Source organism: Phyllostomus hastatus, unplaced genomic scaffold (assembly GCF_019186645.2).
Source record: "Phyllostomus hastatus isolate PE091 unplaced genomic scaffold, TTU_PhHast_1.1 phas_contig_210, whole genome shotgun sequence".
NCBI classification, from domain to species: Eukaryota; Metazoa; Chordata; class Mammalia; order Chiroptera; family Phyllostomidae; genus Phyllostomus; species Phyllostomus hastatus.
In genome coordinates this window covers 4,035,130-4,056,560 of record NW_025333737.1, presented here as the reverse complement: position 1 = coordinate 4,056,560, position 21,431 = coordinate 4,035,130, and the positions used below count along the sequence as shown (strand labels likewise).

General features: G+C 53.9%; 1 protein-coding gene across 3 annotated transcripts; it reads left to right on the top strand.

Moving 5' to 3' along the window:
• Nucleotides 1-874: 874 nt before the first annotated feature.
• On the top strand, nucleotides 875-21,299 carry SARM1 (sterile alpha and TIR motif containing 1). Of its 3 annotated transcripts, none has more exons than XR_006785482.1 (9): nucleotides 875-1,729; nucleotides 7,343-7,961; nucleotides 10,148-10,360; nucleotides 10,663-10,754; nucleotides 10,877-11,112; nucleotides 13,160-13,262; nucleotides 13,337-13,526; nucleotides 15,379-15,466; nucleotides 18,388-18,468. XR_006785482.1 is itself a non-coding variant. In XM_045837591.1 (9 exons), exons 1-9 carry the CDS (start codon nucleotides 1,260-1,262, stop codon nucleotides 18,731-18,733), a joined length of 2,175 nt encoding a protein of 724 aa, XP_045693547.1. In that variant the 5' UTR covers nucleotides 875-1,259; the 3' UTR covers nucleotides 18,734-21,299. The 3 variants fall into 3 exon arrangements, 2 of the variants coding, with proteins under 2 accessions (XP_045693547.1, XP_045693548.1); XM_045837591.1 differs by lacking the exon at nucleotides 15,379-15,466 and adding an exon at nucleotides 18,604-21,299 and having other exon boundaries at nucleotides 18,388-18,509; XM_045837592.1 differs by lacking the exon at nucleotides 18,388-18,468 and having other exon boundaries at nucleotides 15,379-15,794.
• Nucleotides 21,300-21,431: the final 132 nt, after the last annotated feature.

The window sequence follows — 21,431 nt, the reverse complement described above, 5'->3', positions numbered from 1 at the left end:
TCGTGTGGCTCATCTGCCCTTTGTGTATTTAGGACAGTGAAGGGGGAGGCTAGGAGGAATGCTGGTAAGCACCCTGGGGAAATCTTTTTATTGTGAAAGAACAAAGTTTCATTTCTAGCTTCATCTCTTGGGTGAATTGATTTCCCCAAGCTGGCCTTCACAACACAGTAAGTTGGGTGAACATTAATCCTTCGGACTGGATTTGATTTCTGAGTCTTTGGCTAATTCACTGCTCCTGAGCAGGCCATTCCCTGTCCCCGCCCTCAGTCTCCCCGAGGGTAAAGAGTGGTCTAGTTCCCCGCTCTTCCAGACCCTCTGGGCAGTAGGCTCCCTGGAGCCGGAAAATGCCCTAGCACAGAACGCCAGATATTGTGCCTCCTTTCAGGGGTCCGCAGAACTCCTGAAGTCTTCCCACCACCCGGAGGAAGTGACCTCAAAGCTTCCAGCTGATTTTTTCTGTTCTGTAATCAGAGGGGAGTGTGACTTTGGCAATCTCTTTTCTATGGGTCTAAGTCGGTTCCTTTGTTAAATGGGAACACTAATTCCTACCTCATAGGCAGGTTGTAAGGCTTAACTGGGAAACAGGTGTAAAGGGCTTCAAGAGTTGTACAGAATCGTTATTAGGATCGCTTTAACCACTAGCAGGCGAGGGAGCACACTCAACGGTGCGGCTTGCCCTCCCATACCAGCATCGCAGTTGGAACCGAGGCAGTCTTCTCGCTCTCCAATCCCTAGGGTCCCCCCTGCACCCAGAAGGGCCCGGGGATGAGACCAGGGAGAGGCCTGACCCGGGCGTGGGCGTGTCAGGGAAGGCTTGGGGGTGGTCTTCGCAGGAGGCAGGGGCGGAGCCCCGCGAGGCCCAGAGGCGGGGCGTCGGCTCCGGGTCTGCCGCTTCTCAGGGGCGGGGTTGCTGCCGAGCACCTACGCGGGCAGTGCCTGAGCTGGAGCCTGGCTTTGTTCTGGTTGCTGCCTCGACATCCTCCGGCGTCCGGTCCGTACTGTCGCCTCCAGCTCCCTCCTCCCGCCCATCCCCCTGTGTCTGGGCCTGCATCCCCTTTCCTAACCGCTCCATCCCAGATCCTGCCCTCACCCTTCCGCAAACTCCTGGCCAGCGCCCTTGCCTGGTACCCTTCTCTCCATCCCTCCCTCCTGCATCTTCTCCCCCCGACCTCCTCTTGGGTCCCTCTCTCCCAGGGTGCGGGTCGCTTCCCTCGGCCCCGCCCCTCCAGACCAGGGATGTCCCCAGCAGCCCCGCTCCGATGGTCCTGACGCTGCTCCTTTCTGCCTACAAGCTGTGCCGCTTCTTCGCCATGTCAGGCCCACGGCCCGGAGCCGACCGGCTAGCAGTGCCGGGGCCGGACGGGGGTGGCGGCGCGGGTCCCTGGTGGGCCGCGGGCGGCCGCGGGCCCCGCGAGGTGTCGCCCGGGGTGGGCACCGAGGTGCAGGGTGCCCTGGAGCGCGCGCTACCCGAGCTGCAGCAGGCGCTGTCGGCGCTGAAGCAGGCGGGTGGTGCGCGGGCCGTGGGCGCCGGCCTGGCCGAGGTCTTCCAGCTGGTAGAGGAGGCCTGGCTGCTGCCGGCCGTAGGCCGCGAGGTAGCCCAGGGTCTGTGCGACGCTATCCGCCTGGACGGCGGCCTTGACCTGCTGTTGCGGCTGCTGCAGGCGACGAAGCTGGAGACGCGAGTGCAGGCCGCGCGCCTGCTGGAGCAGATCCTGGTGGCTGAGAATCGGTAAGTGTTCCGGGAAGGGGGGTGGGGGGAGAGCGCCGCGTGGTGCGGGGCAGCAAGGGCGGTCGGGTGCCTGGGTCTCCCATGTGCCTTGCCCTGTGCCTTCCCTTCCTCACTTCACCAAATCCCTGCACCACATCCCTGGTGGGGACCAACGTGTCTGTTTTACAAAGTTAAGCGACTTGCCCAGCTTCACACAGTGAACTGAAGGTGTAGCCAGGACTCATTCCCAGGGCTGGTGAGGCGAGGAATGGGACAGGGAGAGGAGGAATGGCCTGCTGGTAGGACAGGAGTTTGTCTCTGCTTCTGAGGATGGAGATGGAATCTTATTGCCAATGCCCCCCCTGAGGCCACAGCCTTCCTCCCCACAGGCCCACCCCAGTGCCCTTATATGCTACCTTCTCCCTCCTATACCATGGCCCTCCCACTGAGAGAGGGAGAGAACCCAATGCTCAGGAAATGGGAGGAGGTGAGCTCTCCCCTCTCTCCCCAGGCTGAAATGAGCGCCAGTCTAAGGGTTATTTGCCCCCTTCATGCCAACCCAACTCCACCTCCCGATTCCTCCTTCTTCATTTTGGTGCATGTAACAGGCCAGACATGATCTCATTCTGCAGCTGCTGATAGGGATCAGAAGGTTTTCTGCTGGGACGCACGGGTGCGGGAAGAGGAAAGTGAGGTGGGGAGCTAGGCTGGCACCAGACACAGAATGTGTTCTTCGCCCCTGTCCCACACTGAGTCATGATACAGCGTTCGGGGCCGACGAGGACTGGCTGCCACTCTCTTGCCTGGCTCTTGGGATTTCCCCTAAAATGTGATGGCCCCCAGCTCTCACTCCATCTCTTCTCTGATGCCAGAGAGGATCAGGCTGTCACACTCCAGTCTCATGCTGAATCCCTGGGCCCCTCAGGTTTAGAAGGGTTTGGGAAGGGTCACGTTCAGTTCCTGCAGCTTTCACGAGTGTGATGGTCATAGGTTAGGGTGGCTTTCCAAGCCACTTTGAAAAGTAACAATGACTTTGTGGGTGGTGGCAATGATACAACTCTCAAAAAAGTGCGAACAAAACAATTTAAATTGGGAAACCAGGTTAGGGTTCTGCTTGTCCAGTGCATCATTATCTCTCACCTAACATCAGGGACCCCGGTGGGGATGGACCATAAATTTAAAGAGCTAGCAAACAAAGTGGGAGCTCACCGAATGTGTGGGCCCTTGTCGGTGGGTGTGCCCTGTAGGCCTGGTATGTGGAGCGGGACAGCTGAAACTAGAACTCCTGGGGAGCAGGAGCAGCCAGCACCCTGGGAAGAGGGGAGCTACAAGATGCGAATAGCGCTGATATTTTTCAAGGCTGAAAATAACAGGTCCCATGTGGTTCAGAATTACTGAGAGGAGCGTCACTCCAATCAGTGTCCCTGGTCCCAAGAAACCACATACTGGTTCAGGCATCAGTTCTGGCATTGCTTCAGGACCAAGGACAGAGCCCAGGGCATCTAGTGGGGATCAAAATCCTTCCAAAGAAAGAAATTCCTTGCCCTTCTAGACTGTGCAGGGGGGAGTCTGGAAGGGAAAAAAAAGAGGGGGCAACACGCAGATAGTTTGTATTTATCAACTCTTTTTCTTCTTCTACCAACCAACCTTCTGTTAAAGAAGGTACTTCCTTCCATCAGTGCACCCACTCCTTTTGCCTTTCCCTGTCCTGCCGCTCTCGTCTCCCCAGGGTGTTGCCACACCCACCTCCCAGGAGTCCGCGTTATTGGAGAAGTCCATCAGGATAAGGCCCTCTGAGCTGGGTCCCACAGCATGCAGTGAAGGCCCCATCTGACTGCCGGCCCTCTGAATTCACAGCCTAGCCCATGCGGGGAGCATACTGAGGTTAAATGGTTTAACTTAGAGAGGTTAAATGTTTTGTAGCTTTTTGTTTTTTGTTTGTTTGCTTTTTAAGAATACGCAGTGAATAAGTGGAAGAGACAGGTTTTTTTAAAACTCAGAAAGCTATTGTTCATAAAATTTTAAAGTGCAAAGGTCCAAAAAAGATATGTATTTACAGTTCTTTCCCCCAGACCCCCTCCCTGGTGACAAACTAGTGAAACAAGTTTCTTATACATCCTTTCAGAGAGTCTATGCATATACAAGCATTTACATGTAAACACATACACACACACTTGAATATGTGTGCTTATGTACAACTTCTCCTTCCTTTGGAGCGGGCATTTGAACCCAGACCCACAGCCTCTCGGGCTGCAGAAGAACTGGGAGCTGAAGGAATAGTTCTCGCAACAAGCACACAGTTCAAGTTCTGTAAAGGTGCAAGTGCCTTTTACAGGCACAGGAGAGGGCCATGGGTCGAGGGACTCGGGATAAAGCCCTCTCTCTGAACTGATGTTCCTGAACAAGCCCTTTCCTTCGCTAGGAAGTGAGGATGTTGTGTTAGATGACTGCTTGAGCATATCCTGGTTCTGATATTCTCAGAATGCATGTAGTCAGATTGTTCTGGAAGCACAAAATACAGACAAAGGATTTTTTAAAAGATTTTATTGCCCTGGCTGGCATAGCTCAGTGGATTGAGTGCAGGCTGTAAACCAAAGCATGGCAGGTTCAGTTCCCAGCCAGGGCACATGCCTGGGTTGCAGGCCATGGCCCCAGCTACCGCACATTGATGTTTCTCTCTATTTCTCCCTCCCTTCTCCTCTGTCTAAAAATAAATAAAATCTTTTATTTTATTTTATTTATTTATTTTTAGAGAGGGAAGGGAGGGAGAAAGAAAGAGAGAGGGAAACATCAATGTGTGGTTGCCTCTGTGTGCCCCCTACTGGGCACCTGGCCCAAAACCCAGGCAGGTGCCCTGACTGGGAAATCCAACTGTGACCCTTTGGTTCACAGTCCAGCACTCAGTCCACTGAACCACACCAGCCAGGGCAGGATCTTGAACTCTGAAGACAGACAAATGTGAGTTCAAATCCCAGCTGTCCTTCTCACCAGCTGTGTAACCCTGGGCTTGTCATGTACCCTGCCCAAGCTTTGGCTTTCTCATTGGGAAAAGGAGCAACTGTGGTGCCAGCTATCCAGGTGGATGATTAGGACCCACCTGTTCCTTTGGACTGCAGAGAAGCTCAGTGATCAGCTCAGCAAAGCATTGCTGGCTTTATGCCATGTTCTGTGCTCAGCTGGGCTCTGCAGTGGACATAAAGTCACAGGCACTGTGGTCGTTGTGGCACTCACTGGGCAAGGACTCCATGGTTCGCTGGGTCTCTGAGCCTTTGGTCACCTGTGGAGGCCATCATTTGTGAGGTCAGGAAGACAGCAAACTTTCTCCTTTTCCTGGAGTGTGGCATCTCTACTGCGTGCTCTGCTGGCCTAAAGGTTTTCTCCCTTGGACCTGTCCTCCCCACAGCAGCCAGAGCGAGTTTCCTAAAACCCATGTGTGACCATGTCACTCCCCTTCCTGGAGCCTTTCAATGACTCCTTATTGCCATCCAGATAAATGCGTGAGAGGTCTCAAACGGCCTCCAGGCTCCTTTCTCACTCTCCCCTTGAACCCTCACCTCAGCCTCTTGAAGTGGTTTCACTTCAGCATGGCTGAGGGCGGGGGACGGGCAGGTCCCCAACTACATCAGCCCTCAGGTACCTCCAAGCCTTTTCATGCACCTATGCCTAAAACCTCCCCTTTTGTTGACTAATGTCCCCACCATCTTTCTCACTTAATCCCACAGGCAACCATTCAATACATTTAATGTGTGTCTTTCTATCTGTGTTCTGGTAAGACCTTTGTTCGTGTTTTGTGCGTATACTTTTAATTTACACAGATTGTGCTGTGTTATATAGATCATTCTGTTTCTCACTTTTCCCTACTTAGTGTTGTGTTAGGATCTTTCATGTCACTGTGTTATCATCTGCTTGGTTACCTGTAGCTGCTCCATAGTCCTCCAGACTGGGCACCTCTCCACTCTCCCAGGTGTGACCCTGGACTGTGCCTAGTTTCTCCCGCCACAAATAACACTGCAGAGAATGGCCTTGGCTATGTCCCTTTGTGGATTTGGTTGGAATCTCTTTGGGACAGAAACTCAAGATCCCCAGTTTCTTGCTTATAGAACATGTGTCACCTTAATCTCACCCACACACCCCAGCCTGCCCTCCAGATTGACTGCCCCAGCCTGCACCTCCCACACGGAGCTTCAGGAAGTTCATGGCCCCACACTGCCCCAGCCGTTACTGTTACCCAGCTTCTGCGGTTTGCCTGCCTAATATGTGTAAAGTCATTGCTGTTTTAATTTCTGCCCCCTAATTACTAAAGACTTAGAGCATCACTTTGTTAACATCTTGGATTTCCTTTTTTTGTAAATTGCTTGTTTATATCCTTTGCCCATTTTCTCTTGAATGTACTACCTTTTTCTTGTGGATTAGAATATTTATTTATATATTCTATATATGAATCCTTTGTTGGTTTTCTCTTTTTCCTTGTTCGTTCTGGACATTGCAAATATCTCTGGCCTTCTTTCTGTTCATCAAACACACCAAGCCCATCAGCCCTTGGGGCTTTTGTCCTGGCCATTCTCTCTGCCTGTTGTATTCTCCCAGATCCTTGCAGGAGCACTCTCTGGATATTTAACCTTCAGATGTATCCCTGCACCGGCTCTCTCCATTACATTGCCTGGTTTTGCAATCATTATGGCCATGTCACTATTATCCCGTTAATTCATTGTTTACTTGCTTATTGTTTATCTCCATATTAGCTCAATCACTCTTAGCCACTGTTTAACTTCAGCCCCTAGCACAGTGCCTGGCACACAGTGATTCTCAATAAATGTCTGTTGAATGAATGAATAAATACTCCCAGCCACACCGCATGGAGTGAAGAGAAGTTGAAGGCAAGGCTAAGAGTGGTGTGCTTCAAGTGACACTTCAAATGATGATAACATCATCACTTATTCATTCTTTCCTATGTGCCAGGCACTGTGTCAGGCACTTTATAGGGATCATCACATTCATTCTCATAACAATCCTGTAGAGTAGGTATTTTTAAAATCCTATTTGAGATGAGTAAATTAAGGTAGAAAGATAAACCAAAGTCCCGCAGCTAGAAAATGGCAAATATTTTGAAACCAGAACTCAGGGGATCTGCTCCAGAGCTAGATTTCTTTTCTTTCTTTCTTCTAAGATTATATTTATTTATTTTTAGAGAGAGGGAAAGGGAGGAAGAAAGACATGGAGCAAAACACCAATGTGTAGTTGCCTCTCGCACACTCCATGCTGGGGACCTGGCCAACAACCCAGACATGTGCCCTGACTGGGAATTGAACCAGCGACACTTTGGTTCACAGGCTGGCACTCAATCCACTGAGCCACACCAGCCAAGGCAGAGCTAGATATCTTAACCAGGACCCGTGCAGCTTCTCTAGGGGAGGGTATACGGAAGGAAATGGGTGTGGCCAGGAGGAAGCACCCTTATAATCCGAGAAGTCTGGTCCTGCCAGGCAAGAGGAAGGAGGGAGGCAGGGAGCACAATGCTCTCCTTCTTGTCCTATATGACCCCAGTGAGGCCCACAGAGTATAAGTGAACGGGGTTCAAGCCAAGCACTGCAGGCCTGGCTACTGCACCATTCTTCCTCCACTTTCTCTCTGCAGGGACCGGGTGGCGCGCATCGGGCTGGGCGTCATCCTGAATCTGGCAAAGGAGCGTGAGCCCGTAGAGCTGGCGCGGAGTGTGGCAGGCATTTTGGAGCACATGTTCAAGCACTCGGAGGAGACGTGCCAGCAGCTGGTGGCGGCCGGCGGCCTGGACGCGGTGCTGTACTGGTGCCGCCGCACCGACCCGGCGCTGCTCCGCCACTGTGCGCTGGCGCTGGCCAACTGCGCGATGCACGGGGGCCAGGCGGCCCAGCGGCGCATGGTGGAGAAGCGCGCTGCCGAGTGGCTCTTCCCGCTCGCCTTCTCCAAAGAAGACGAGCTGCTGAGGTTGCACGCCTGCCTCGCAGTGGCGGTGCTGGCCACCAACAAGGAAGTGGAGCGCGAGGTGGAGCGCTCCGGCACGCTGGCGCTCGTGGAGCCACTCGTGGCCTCGTTAGATCCCGGCCGCTTCGCCCGCTGCCTGGTGGACGCTAGCGACACAAGCCAGGGCCGCGGGCCAGACGACCTGCAGCGCCTAGTGCCGCTGCTCGATTCCTCGCGCTTGGAGGCGCAGTGCATTGGGGCTTTCTATCTGTGCGCCGAAGCTGCCATCAAGAGTTTACAGGGCAAGACCAAGGTGGGTGCGGGTGTGGTGGGGGCAGGGGTGAGACAGCATCTGGGAAGGCTTTCCAATTCATCTGGGACTTAAGAGTTAGGAGCAAGAAGGATGAGGGACCAGTCATATTGGCCTTAAAGGCAGGACCAAGACACTTGGGTTTTATAAAGATTACCCTGGTGCTGTGTGGAAAGGAATTGGCAAGGGTGAGGTTGGAGACAACGGGGCCAGACAGGAGGCCGTGGCAGGGGTGCAGTTGGGATGGTGGAGGTTGGGACTAGGACAGAGAGTCTGGGAGAAGTGGACAGATCCCAGGTTCCAGGGGTACTGAGGAGCTAAAGTTGGACTTGGTGGGTGGCTGGGTGAAGGAGACGGAGGAGCGGAGGATGTCTCCTGACTTTGGACATAGGCAATCCAGTGGATGGTGGCAACAGGCACTGAAATAAGGTGAACTGGGTGAGAGGCAGTTCGGAGGGGCGGCGGAGAAGAAAGTGACTCCGCTGGGAGATTGAATGTGAGATGCGTGAGAGATGACTGACTGTGGAGCCTCAGTGGGCCATTTGTTGTCTGGGTCTGGAGTCCAGGAAGGAGGTGGAGTGTGGAGACAGAGGCTTGGAGCCGCGTGTCGGCGTGTCAGCCAGACAGCTCCCTCCCGAGTCCCCAGAGGTCCCCATGCCGAGGGCCTGATTTGAAGCCTTTGCCCTCCACTTTAACTTGCTGTGTGAACTTGGCCATCTGGCTTCCCCTCTCCGTGCCCCTATATGTCCCCCATTTAGCCTCTGGAAAGTGGGAAGAGTGGACCATAGCAGCAGTTCTTACCCTGGATGTGGCACTAGTAAGAGTTACATTATCAAAAGTTTGCCTTTTCATTTTTTTTTTAAGATTTTATTCATCCATTTTTAGGGAGGGAAGGGGGGGAGAGAGAGAGAGAGAGAGAGAGAGAGAGAGAGAGAGAGAAACATCAATGTACGGTTGCTGGGGGTTATGGCCTGCAACCCAGGAATGTACCCTGGCTGGGAATCGAACCTGGGACACTTTAGTTCCCAGCCCGCGCTCAATTCACTGAGCTACGCCAGCCAGGGCGCCTTTTCATTTTTAAAAATATTACAGGATCAAGATTATCCCTGTAATGTCACCCCCCCCCACTTTGCACTCCTCTGGGAATTTGGGGACTCGGTGACAGCTGGTGCACAGGGGGTGGCGCACACCCATGAACCATCCTGTCTGTACCACAGCTGTCATCTGGGGCTGCTCAGAGGGGTGCATCCTGCAGATGACTGTCACACTTAGTGGGTGTCCCCTCAGATCAAGGAGACACTTGGTGTTATGGGGTCTCTCAGGCCTCTTCCAAGATCCAGAGTTCTGAAGTTTCTGGCTCTCCTCTCTGTGGCCCAGCACTGGACCAGCGGAGGACGGCTTTACAGAGCAAGTCATTCTGCTTTGGGAGAAGAGCCTTAAAGGGGAGTTGGGAGCAGGGAACTATAGGATCTGGGCAGCAGCCATGACCACCAGCTCCGGCACCCCTACCCAGCAAGGCCAGTGAGTGTAGTTCAGTAAAGACATGGTAAGCCCCCACTCTGGGGCCTGCGGTGTGCCAGGTATGGGATGCAGAGGTGACTAAGACATGACCTCAGCTTATCATCCAGCGGAAACTGCATTGTGAACTAACAACAGTGGCATTCAGAGTGTGGTACAAGGTCTAATGGGAGGTGTGGGCCAAGCTGTTGGGGGAATCAAAGCAGGCTGCACGGAGGAGGTGCTAATCAATTTGGATTACAATGCATGAATAGGATTCTCAAAAACAGGCTGGAAGAACTGAGGGTCTGGGAACACCATGGGTCAAGGCTCAGAGGTGGGAGAGCCTTCGTGGGTGGGTGTCAGACAAGTGGGGGTTGGTGAAAGGGGAAGTGAGCTGGGGGTGATGGAAGGGGTGCACTGCTCCAGGCATACTGAGAGCTCAGACTTTATCCCGGGATGGATGGAGACTGTAGAGGGGAGACATGAAAAGGACCTGCCTGCTCAAGAGCTTTGAGAGAGCTTCCGGGAGAGCAACCCAGAGGCCTCTGTGATTTATCAGATGGAGGCAGGGCTAGGGCAGATGATCCGACTTCAGCAGTGAGAAGAGGCTGGTCACAGGGGAGGGCCTGGGCACATTTGGGGGAGGTTGGCTGAAAGCTGATGGATACAAGACACCCTCTCCTCGCTAGGTATTCAGCGACATCGGTGCCATCCAGAGCCTGAAACGCCTAGTTTCCTACTCCACCAATGGCACCACGTCAGCGCTGGCCAAGCGCGCGCTGCGCCTGCTGGGCGAGGAGGTGCCGCGGCCCATCCTGCCCTGCGTGCCCAGCTGGAAGGAGGCCGAGGTCCAGACGTGGCTGCAGCAGATCGGCTTCTCCCAGTACTGCGAACCTTTCCGGGTATAGCGGCGCAGGGCTGCCACCCCAGAGTCAGAGCCGGCGCATCCCCGGGGACCCTAAGGGCGCGTTGCACAAAGGCAACCTTGCCCCCTCCTGTCTCTCACGCCCGCAGTGCCAGGGTGGCCTTTTGGCGTGGGGAACCAGTACTCAGCAATTTTCAGGATCTCTTGGCTCCAGTGTGGGTCCCATCCACTTCCCTACTGGTTTCACCAGGTCCCTCTCCTTGAATCTTGGGCTTGGGGTCCAGAGCTGAGGAGGAGACCCTTTCCTTCCTCCTTTCTTACCCTTGACCCCACCCCCAGGAGCAGCAGATAGATGGCGACCTGCTTCTGAGGCTCACGGAAGAGGAACTGCAAACCGACCTGGGCATGAAATCGGGCATCACCCGCAAGAGGTACGGAACCCCTGCCCGCCGCCCCATCACCCACCCCCGCCACGCCCAGTCTAAATATCCCCTAGGCCACCACTGGCCAGTCTGAGTCAGGACTTAAGCGTCCTTTCCGCCCTGGCTTGCAGATTCTTTAGGGAGCTCACGGAGCTCAAGACCTTCGCCAACTATGCTACCTGTGACCGCAGCAACCTGGCTGACTGGCTGGGCAGCCTGGACCCACGCTTCCGCCAGTACACGTATGGCCTGGTCAGCTGCGGCCTGGACCGCTCTCTGCTGCACCGCGTGTCCGAGCAGCAGCTCCTAGAGGACTGCGGCGTCCGCCTGGGCGTGCACCGCACGCGCATCATCACGGCCGCTAGAGGTCAGCCTGCTCCATCTCCATCCTGGAGGGGCGGGGCGAGACAGAGGGTGGGGCTTCAAAACCAGACTCCTTGCCAGCCGGCATTCTGAGGATGCAAAGATGAATGTGTTTCACTTTGCCCCCAAGAAGTTCCCAGTCTGAGGTGGGTGGGTAGAGAGGTGGGAGGAAGACAGACATATAAACAGGGAGGTGACCACAATAGGAGGCCTGCCCAGGACTCCAATGGGAGCCTAGAGGAAGCACTGCCTACCCTGTCCCCCCAGGTCTAGGCGTTTAGAGGATGCCTGACCAGGTGAAGGATGTGGGGGGCGGCCCGTGGGGGAGGGCAGCAGCAGGAAGAGCAGGCAGGCAGAAGGAACAGCCTATACACTTGTGAATGAGACCGAGCGTGGAGAGTTCCTACACAGGACATGGGTGGGGAGACACGTGGCTTACTCCATTAGCCAATGGCATACACAGTATGGGTTCTAGAGGTACTTTAGGGAAATCACGAGCGAACCCTAGGGCTCAGCAACCCTCTTCACTGGTTTAATTTACTAATATACTTTTTAGCTAACATTTATTGTCAATTACTATATGTCAGGTCCTGACATTAAGTTTGGAAGAGGTATTATCTCATTAATCTCTACATCCATTTGATACGGTGGGTGTTAACTTTGTAATCAACTTTTTAAAACTTTAAAGAATGAAAGAGGTATAATTGAACTTCAAAGTGTTCACTGCGAAGGGTTTGGGGAAATGCTTGCTACTCGGTAACTGTCATCACAATCAAAGATAAAGAATATTTCCATCAAAGGTGTTAATTTTAAAGATAACAAAGCTAAGATTTAAAGAATTTAAATACATTCTCCAACCTTTTAAAGCCATTAAATATCAGAATTAGGGTTTGAAACCCTCCCTCCAGTCTTTATAAAGAGATGAGTGTTGTCTGTGTATGTCAGGTCTGAGTGTCACGGGAAGACGGGCTCTTTTCACTCACACACTCACTCAGCCAGTGCTCACCGAGCTCCTACCAGGGACGCGGGACTGGTCGTCAGCACCGTGCTGTTGCTTCAACCAAAGCAGGTCAGCTTCTGCCATTTTCACACCGCAACTCCCAAGAAAACCTTAAGATTTCACTTTGTAAAAAAAGAGTCCTACCGAAAAAAAATAGTTTACAAATTTTTTCTACAGGGAGTAGGGAGCAATGAGTGTTTTTTTAAGTGGAGGCAATGACATACTCAGTCTTGGATTTTAGAAAGATCCCTTCAGTAGCTGTGCAAGCAGATTATATCAGACAAGTGTGCACTTAGGGAGACCACCGAGGAGGCTGGAGCTGGGGGACTAGACCCAGGGAAGGCCCTGAGGCTGGAGTCTGGTTATTTAGCAGGAAGAATCTGCAAAGCACGGTGCCTGGGCCAGAACACTGAACATCGGCACCATGAGGCAGGGTTTGTTTATGTTCACTGCTGTATCCCCAATGCACACACTGAGTGCTTAGTAGATATTGTTGAATGGACGAGTGGGTGAACGGATGAATGGATGAATAACAAGCAGGAGTTGAGGCTAGCGCCCAGGTTTCTGACTTCAGTGGGAAACTAGGAGGAAGGGTCCATGGGAGGATTTAGGACGTGTGGGGTTCAGAGTGCCTGTGGGCAGCTGGCTGTGTAGGTCTGGAGCCAGAGAGAAGCCAGGGCTGGACATGTCTTTTCCTTCCTTCCTTCCTTCCTTCCTTCCTTCCTTCCTTCCTTCCTTCCTTCCTTCCTTCCTTCCTCTTTCTTTTCCTTCTTTCCTTCCTTTTTGTCTTTTAGGGTGGAGATGTATTTCAATGTTCCTAAAACATAATGACTGTCTTCTGAGAGGAACTCACCAAGAGTTAGCAGCCTTTCTCCCTGTAGATATCCATCTTTCCACCTCAGCAACACTTTTTGGAGCAAGGCATCCTGCCTGGGCTGGACTGGGCTGGACTGGGCTGGGCTGAGAAGGCAGGGTGGGCAAGGGATGATGTACCTCAATGTGAGTGATGGGGAAGGGCCACCCTCACCAAGCTGCCTCTTGTCCCCCTCAGAAATGCTACACTCCCCACTGCCCTGCACCATCTGCAAGCCAAGTGGGGACATTCCGGATGTCTTCATCAGCTACCGCCGGAACTCAGGCTCCCAGCTGGCCAGGTGAGGGGGAGTGGGCCGGCAGGCAGTCTCGACCTTGGGGCGAGGCCAGGGCAGTGACACAGACCTCTTCACAGCCTCCTGAAGGTGCACCTGCAGCTGCACGGCTTCAGTGTCTTCATCGATGTGGAGAAACTGGAAGCGGGCAAGTTTGAGGACAAGCTCATCCAGAGTGTCATGGGCGCCCGCAACTTCGTGCTGGTGCTGTCTGCCGGGGCACTGGACAAGTGCATGCAGGACCATGACTGCAAGGACTGGGTGCACAAGGTGGGTGCTGGCCTCCGTGGGCCCTGCGTGGGCCTGAGGTCCAGGGGGCAGGGTTCTCCTCCTGTGCCTTGTCCTCTGCACCGCCCCCCACCCCCCAGCAACCTCCACAGCCCAGCGGGAAGTCGGGAGTCACAGCTCCGAGGGCAATAGGACCCAGCTGGGCACTTAGGCTCTCTAAGCCCATTTCTCTCCTCTACAAAGTGGGGATAATTTTACTGTTTTATTGGCCTTGCAGGATTGTTGTGAGGGAGGGAGAGAGATGGAAATATTTTGAAAAATAACCTCCAAGTGGGAAGGGGGGCAGGGAGCACAGGGGCCAGCACAGTGGAAGCAGGAAAAACACAAATCTACCAGTTTGAATCCTGGCTCTGGCCTTGAGCACATTACCTCATCCCAATGAGCTTCATGTTCATTACTGTGAAGTGGATAATTATAGTGCCTATTTCCCTAGGACATTGTTATAAGGATTAAAAGAGCTAAAACTTGTGAAGGGCTTAGCAGAATTCCCGGCTCTATAGCAAGTGTTCTATAATGGTAGCAATTACTGTTATTAATATAATTTTTATAAGTACTGTTTAACACACCATTGTATCCGCAAAGCCTGCCTGACACATGGTAGAAACTTACTGAATACTTGTAGGACAGATGGATGGATGGAGCCACATCACATCTGCAGGTTATTAATTACTAATCAATGAATAGCAATTGGGGCCATGGCTGAGGGATGCAGTAGTCACCTGAGATGGGGCCCTTGTCCTAAAGCAGCTAAGGAGACAAGACTATGCCCAGAATAACAAGATAACAGGTAAGTTGGTGTCACTGCTGAGCTGGCTAAGTGAACCTCTTACTTAGCATAAGAGTGTGGAGAAGGGAGAAAACATTAAGGGCAGGTGCAATCAGGGAAGTCTTCATGGAAGAGGCGGGACTTGAGAAGGGTCTCAAGAATTTAGGTAAGTGGAAGCGAGGCATCCCTGGCAGGGGAACAGCATGAGCAAAGATCAAAAGTAGGAATGAGAAAGGTGCCAAAACCCCGCATGCCTCACTGGTGTTGCTTTCTCCATCTCACAGATGAAGAAACTGAGGCTCAGAGAAGTGGGATAATTTTTGCCACAGGCACACAGGTGTAGAGATCAGAAAAGCTGGGCCATGAGCTCCATCTTTCTGACTCCCAAGCTCATGCTCTTTCCCAGACCAGTGTTCCATGCACAGATCTGAGGGGGTGTGGGAGGTGGCGGAGCAGGGCTGGGTTCACCAGAGATGATTGTCTGCATTTGTTCTCAACTCCACGTTCAGGGATGTTATGCTGGCAGCTTAAAGTCAGCCATGGAGGCAGCATTCACACTAAGGAAATCAGTAAACACTGCTAAACCAGGGGTTGGTTGGTTTGGTTGGTGGGTTTTGTTGTTTTTCTCTCCCTGGATAGTGAGCTAAACATTTATCAGCACAACACTGGCTGGATAAGAACTATGGGACGAGGTTTCGGAGTGCCCACAGGCAGAGAAAAGGCCTGTGCTCACAGCACCGAGACACAGGGCCCCGTGGGGGCAGCGATGCCACACCAGGGGGCTTCAGGGAGAAGGCTCCACACACGACAGTGCCGTTCCGCTTGACAGTGGGAAAGAGGCTCCAGCTCCAGAGGTGGAGTTTTAGGGCCTGAGTACTGGGCGTGTTTTGAGGAGGGAGTGCTGATCCTTCAGCCTGCAGGACCACGCGTGAAGACCCAGAGTGGGTGGCAGGTGGTCTTCTGAGAGACAGAAGTGTCCGTGACAGCCCAGACCTTGCCTTATTCACACTGCGTCCCTGATGCCTAAAACCACGCACGGTACCAAGTAGGCTCGTGAATATTCTGCAGAATGATTGGATCAATGGTGGAACAGATGAATGATTCTGATGAAGCTGAGAAGACTGGGAAAACCATCGGTATCTACTAGATTTACCAGGTCAGGAAACTTGACTCTAATCCAGTTATTTTCCACCAGCTGAGCAATCTTGAATAAGCCACTTTTCCCTTTTTTTGGCCAGCCTCTGAATCTGTGCGACGAGCAGCGTGCCATCTTTGGTTCTGTGTAGTTCTGGATGAAGCAAGTGTCTAAAAGTTTTCCAATAAATTGCTGCAGGATCAGGGTTCATCCAGATTCTCAGCAGAGAGGCAGAGGGCTTGGCTGAAATAACCCAGGCCCTAGAATCTGAAGGCATGAGTCAGAGCTGGTCACCTCCTTGGCCGGCAGTGTGTGTGACTTGGGAGCAAGCCCCTCCCCTCTCTGGGCCTCTTCCTTCTCATCTGTAAAATAGAGAGGTTCCCCAGAAGTCAAGCAAGGTTGAAGTTAGGCGGTACTTTCCCCAGGAAGGCTGTGCTCAAGGGTCTCAGCAACCCCCCCTGCCCACCCCTCCCCCCCGGGTAGTCCCAGTAGACTGCAAGGAGAGAGGAGGCAGGCTGGGAGAGGGGAGCCTTTGCCTTGGGCCAGTCCCAAAGGCTCCATCATCCTTCCTTGGTTGTTTTTAGTGCTTAATTGCTTTTGGTTTTAAAACTCCTTTCCCCGAAGCCACATTTAGAGGGTGATCAATATGGAAAACCACAGTGAACTGCACTCAGGAAAATCCAATCCCTGTGATTCCCTCTTGAAAGGAAAAAAAACGTTCAATAAGCATTTGCCAGAGCACCCATTAATAGTAAGCAATATCCTCAGCACAACCCTTTGAGGCTGGCTCATGAACCTCGCTCTACAGAGGAGGAAATAACAGCACTTACTAGCTACCAAGCATGCCCCATGCACGAAGTGCAGCTCACAGTGCTTGCCACGGGGTATCGCAGCTGTTCCCCTCAGCGGTCCTATGAGACGGTGACTACCGCTCACTCTGCTTTCCACATGAGAAGACAGAGGCTCTGAGAGCCAGTTGTTTTTGCCTCAGATCACAAAGCCTGTGTCAGAGACTCGATGGGAACCCAGCTCTGACGATCCCAGTGTGCACCGCTAACTGCTGTGCCGTGTTCTCATTCACTGGTACATCCGGCCACCCATTAAGTATTCAGCAAGGGCTGACCGTGGGCATGGCTTCATTAAGGGTGCTGAGATGTAAGGTGAGTGAAAACCAGACATAATCCCTGCCCTTTTGTCTGGTGGGGAAGGCAGGTATTTAAAAAATTAGTCATTAATGAATGTAAGTTTGCAACTGTAGCATGTGCTGCAGAGGCTATGAGGGCCTATAGCAGGGGATCTGACCTGGCCAGGGAAGAGAGAGAAGCCTTCCCTGGGAAAGGCTGATGGTGCAGATCGGAAAAATGAGTAGGTATTAGCCAGGTAAAGGGGAAGGGAAGAGTGTTCCAGACAGGGAACAGCATGTGCAAAGGCCCTATGCAGGGAGGGAAGGGGGGCAAAACTAAGGGGCTGCAAGGTCTGTGAGGCTGGGGGCACAGTGCAGACGTGCAGTTTGAGAAGTGAACTGTGGCTAACTACACAGGACCCTCAGCCCACACTAAGGAGTTTGAACTTGATTCTAAGAGACATGTAAAGTCTTGAACAGTTTTAAGTAGTGAATGACATAATCACATTCTCATTTTGCAGAGTAGCTGGGTGAAGGGGCAATGAGGAGAACAAATTAGAGGGGCGAGCAGTGGGTGAGAAGAGACCTGGTGGAGGATACAGACCAGGGGGATGGACGGTTGGGGCAGGAGAGTGGTGGGTGGAGGTGGAGAAAAGTGGGTGGGTTTGAAAATAAGTCAGAGTGCGGCTGGTAGGGCTCACGGTGGACCAGTCTGGATGCAGGGGGTGTGATGCTTTCCTGCTGACACCAACTGTCTGGGCTCTTCCCCACACCAACAACCAGTTCTCCAGTTCACCAGCACTGGTGGGGCGTCCCACAGTTCAGTTCAATTCAGTTCCGATGCTAGCCACGCAGGGCAGGTGTCAGGCTCCGCAGGCGGAAGGGCCCGTGTCCCCACACCTGCCCTTACTGCAAGGTACCAGTTGAAAGTCCTGGGTTCCCAGGCTACCCTCACTTCTCTCTGACTCGGCTACAGATTCAGGGGTTCCCATGACCCTCCGCCCTGCCCAGGTTCAGTCATTTGCTAAAGTGACGTGCAGAACTCAGGAAAGCACTACACACACACACACACACACACACACACACACACACACACAGGGTCCAGCAGAAGTAGCACCTGCCTGAGTGTGGTTAGTGGGGTAATAATATGGGTGTAATAATTTATGGTTTTAGTTTGAACATTTCATCTAAAATGTTGTATGGTGTGTGTGCTTGAGTGTGATATTGTTGTTACAGAGTTACATGCTTATGGGTTTGTAATAAAGGAGGGGTGTTATTTGTGCCAGACCTGGTACATAAAGGACACAAGGGCCGGGGATGGGGGTGGGGGCTCCGTGCCTGTGTCCAGGCCGCTCCCCCAGCATCTAGATGTGTTCACCAACCACCCCCTTTTAAGGTTCTCTGTGGAGGTTTCATTTTCGTGGGCATGATTAAGTCGTTGGCCACTGGTGACCGGCCTCGTCTCCAGCCCTTCTCCCTTCCCTGGGTGTGAGAGTGTGTGTGGTGGGGGCTGGAGTTCCAGCCCTCTCGTTGGTCTTTCCTTCAGCCAGTCCCCATCCTGAAGGACCTAGGTAGCCCCCACCCCAGTCACCTAGAGATTATATGGGTTTTAGGACTCTGTGCCAAGAACCTAGGACAAAGATGGAATATTTATTTTTTAGTTAAGCCCCAAAGGGCACGGGAGAAGTCAGAGGTGGACTTTAGTTCAGCGTCCCACCAGGCCCAGCCTCAGGCCACTGTTGGCCCCCAGCGTCTGCCTCACCCGGGGGTCCCTGGCTGGTGCCCTGGTCTCTTCCTCCTCCCTTTTTTCTTTCTGCAGGAGATCGTGACTGCTTTGAGCTGCGGCAAGAACATCGTGCCCATCATCGACGGCTTCGAGTGGCCGGAGCCCCAGGCCCTGCCCGAGGATATGCAGGCCGTGCTCACCTTCAACGGCATCAAGTGAGGAGGGGGCGGATGGGTGGGCACACAGGCCCCGCAGCTGGCAGCTCCCTCTGCCCAGCCCCCCCCCACCCACCGGCCCCTGTGCCCACAGGTGGTCCCACGAGTACCAGGAGGCCACCATTGAGAAGATCATCCGCTTCCTGCAGGGCCGCTCCTCCCGGGACTCGTCTGCAGGCTCCGACACCAGTTTGGAGGGTGCTGCGCCCATGGGCCCAACTTAGCCAGCCCCTAGTTCCCAAGTCCTGCCGTGACCCCCATTTCCATTCTCTCCCTAGAAGGAGCAGCCCCTCACACCAGGCTCCCTGGGCCGAGACAGTCTGGGCCCTTCTCAGGAAATGGCTGTCCCTCTCCCAGGCCCTCACCGGCCACCTCAAACCCAGCTTCCCCAGTATCTGGACAGGGAAGGGAAGCTAGGCTTTGCGGGTGGTAAGGGTTAGACTGCCCCTAAGCCCTGCCACACGGTTCTCTGTCTCGGGTGTGGGAGGGTCACTATCAGTTCTGGAGACACTGAAGAGCGAGGGTTCGCTGCACACCACTACCCTCTGCCCTGCCCTGACGTTAGCCAGCTTCGGTAGGGGCGCAGCAGGCAGCCTCTGACAGGAATGAAGGCAATGCCCAGCCCTCTCGGCCAAGTGAGGGTCTGGGCCCGGGAACCAGCGGGGATGAGAGCTCAGTGACGGCCCCCCACCTAGACTGTGCCTGTCCCTTGGCTCACCACTTCCTGCCACCCAGGGGCCTTGCCTGCGATCACTCAGTGCACTTAGCCAGCCTGGCCTGGTCCCAAGTGCCCTCCCAGCCTTCCTGAGTACAGCCTCTTTCGCCATATCCAGGGTCAGGGCCGGGCTGCCTGCCCTCGCTCTGGCTGCTTTGTAGCCGTGGCTGGGTTTGCAGCCCTCCCTGGCGCATGGGAGCTCCTGCTTGGGTCTGGGCAGGAGGCGCCATGCCTCTAAGGGCTGCTAGTCGCCCTACCCATGCCTTGGTGCTGTGCCTCCAGCTCCCTCCCCACCTGTCCCGGCTGGCTTCCCAGCCCCCGCCAGTAGTAGCCTGGGTGGAACCTGCAGCTCCTTGGAAGAGGCAATGTCCTCAAGAAGGGCAGGGGGTGCATTCAAATCACCTGGGAATTTTGTTAAAATTCCATTCAGGAGACCTGGGGTGGGACCTGAATTTCCACATTTCTCAGATCCCCAGGTGAGCCCGTGCTGGTGGTGAAAAAAGGACACTTCACGTAGCAAGGCTCTGAAATACAAATCCCTCACACAGCTCCAGTGTGGCCCCAGCCCCCCACTCCATGCGTGGTCTCTGTAATAATCATCAGAGCAACCCTGCCCAGTATCACCCCCATTCCTGCATAGGAATCGAAGGATGTGCCGTTTTCTGTCTTGAGTGGCAGCCCAGGACCCAGCCCCAGCCTCCTGGTGCTCAGCCCACAGCTGGCGGGACTGCTGTCCTGAGAATCATCGTTGGAGGCTGTGACCAGGCTGGGCTGCTGCTCCACAGACCGCTGGCTTCTTCCTCACCCTGAAGAACTGAGAAGTGCAGTTAGGTTCTTGACCTGGGGCCACGCAGAAATAAGCGAGCAGGACCATCCCTCTGCCCCTTCCCTGAGGAGGGTAAGAAGGCCCTGGCTAACCAGCCCTGCCTCTTCCCTCCTGAGAGCAGTGGGTTCACAGCTCCAGGCTGGCTCAGTGCCCAGAGGGCCTCCTGCTCTTGGGCCACAAAGTCAGGAAGTCAACCATCTCACGCCAGGCTTGGGACTTCTTGCTTCCTCTCCCCTCCCTGCCAAAGATGCTGTTCAGCAGGTCCCAGCTTCAACTTTGGCTTTCACTGCACTTCCTCCTTCACGGCACCAGAGTGCCCACCAGCCCAGGCCCTGAATGTGACGGTGACCGAGGCAAACTGACTCATAGAGCAGAGACAGTAACAATACAGTGTGATGAATATCCTCCAGGGGAAGCTTTCTGTCTTTCTGTCCCCACTCCCTCCCGAGGTTCCCCCGCAGAGAGTACTCAGACAGCTTCCCAGGCCCGTCTTTTCTGTTTGGTGCACCTGCCACCGCCACCCCTCCAGTCTCTGGGGAGCCAGCGCTCAGCTTTTCCCCTCCGCAGCAGCTGAAGTGCTGACCCTCCCCCTAGCCAGGCCAGTGTGCTCTGGGGACTGCCTCCCCTGCGGGGACAAACCGCCCAGCTCGGCCCCTTGGCGCTCACCTTCCGCCTGGGCTTGGCCTCACAGGGCTGGTCCTGAAGCAGAGGGCCAGACATGGCCTCTCCCCCAAGCCTGCTCTGGCGGGCCTGCAGGGCCAGGGTTTCCGCTTGGCTGGACTTCAGCTGCTGCCCCCAAGCCCAGGCTGAGTCAGCTGGGGCCCTACGCCACCTCACCCCGCCCTGCCCCAGGGCCCAGGAACTACTCAGGGACACCCAAAGACCAAAAGTCCAGCTCTGCCCTAGCCGGTGTGGCTCAGTTGGTTAAAGCATTGGCCCATAAACCAAAAGATTGTAGGTTCGATTCCCAGTCGGGGCGTGTATGGCAGGCAAATGATTGATGTTTCTCCCTCACATTGATGCTTCTCTTTCTCTCTCTCCTTCTCTTTCTCTAAAAGCAATGAAAAAATGTTCTCAGGAGAGAATTAAAAAAAAAAAAAAAGAAAGAAAGAAAAGTCCAGCCCAACTCATTTGTCCTCCCCCAGGCCCATGAAGAGAGGCATCTCATTTTAGGATGTATGAGGTGGAACAGATCTCAGAACAGCATCTAACCCAGTGCTGGCCAGCCATGAGGAGACAATGTGGGACATCGCTGACCCAACCCTTCACAGAGGGGCTTGTTCAAGGTCACCCGAGCCCAAGGCGATGGCCCGAGTAGAGCCCCAGCCCAAGGCCAGCCCAGAGCCTCCTCCCTCTGCTCCCCTGCCTCGTGCTGGGCTGG

What these genes read in the sequence shown, in the direction of transcription:
- SARM1 (XM_045837591.1), top strand. Translation starts at nt 1,260, where the DNA reads ATGGTCCTGACGCTGCTCCTTTCTGCCTACAAGCTGTGCCGCTTCTTC. An exon ending in ATCCTGGTGGCTGAGAATCG is followed by an intron (nt 1,730 to 7,342) that starts GTAAGTGTTCCG and finishes TTCTCTCTGCAG; the next exon opens with GGACCGGGTGGCGCGCATCG. An exon ending in CTCACCTTCAACGGCATCAA is followed by an intron (nt 18,510 to 18,603) that starts GTGAGGAGGGGG and finishes CTGTGCCCACAG; the next exon opens with GTGGTCCCACGAGTACCAGG.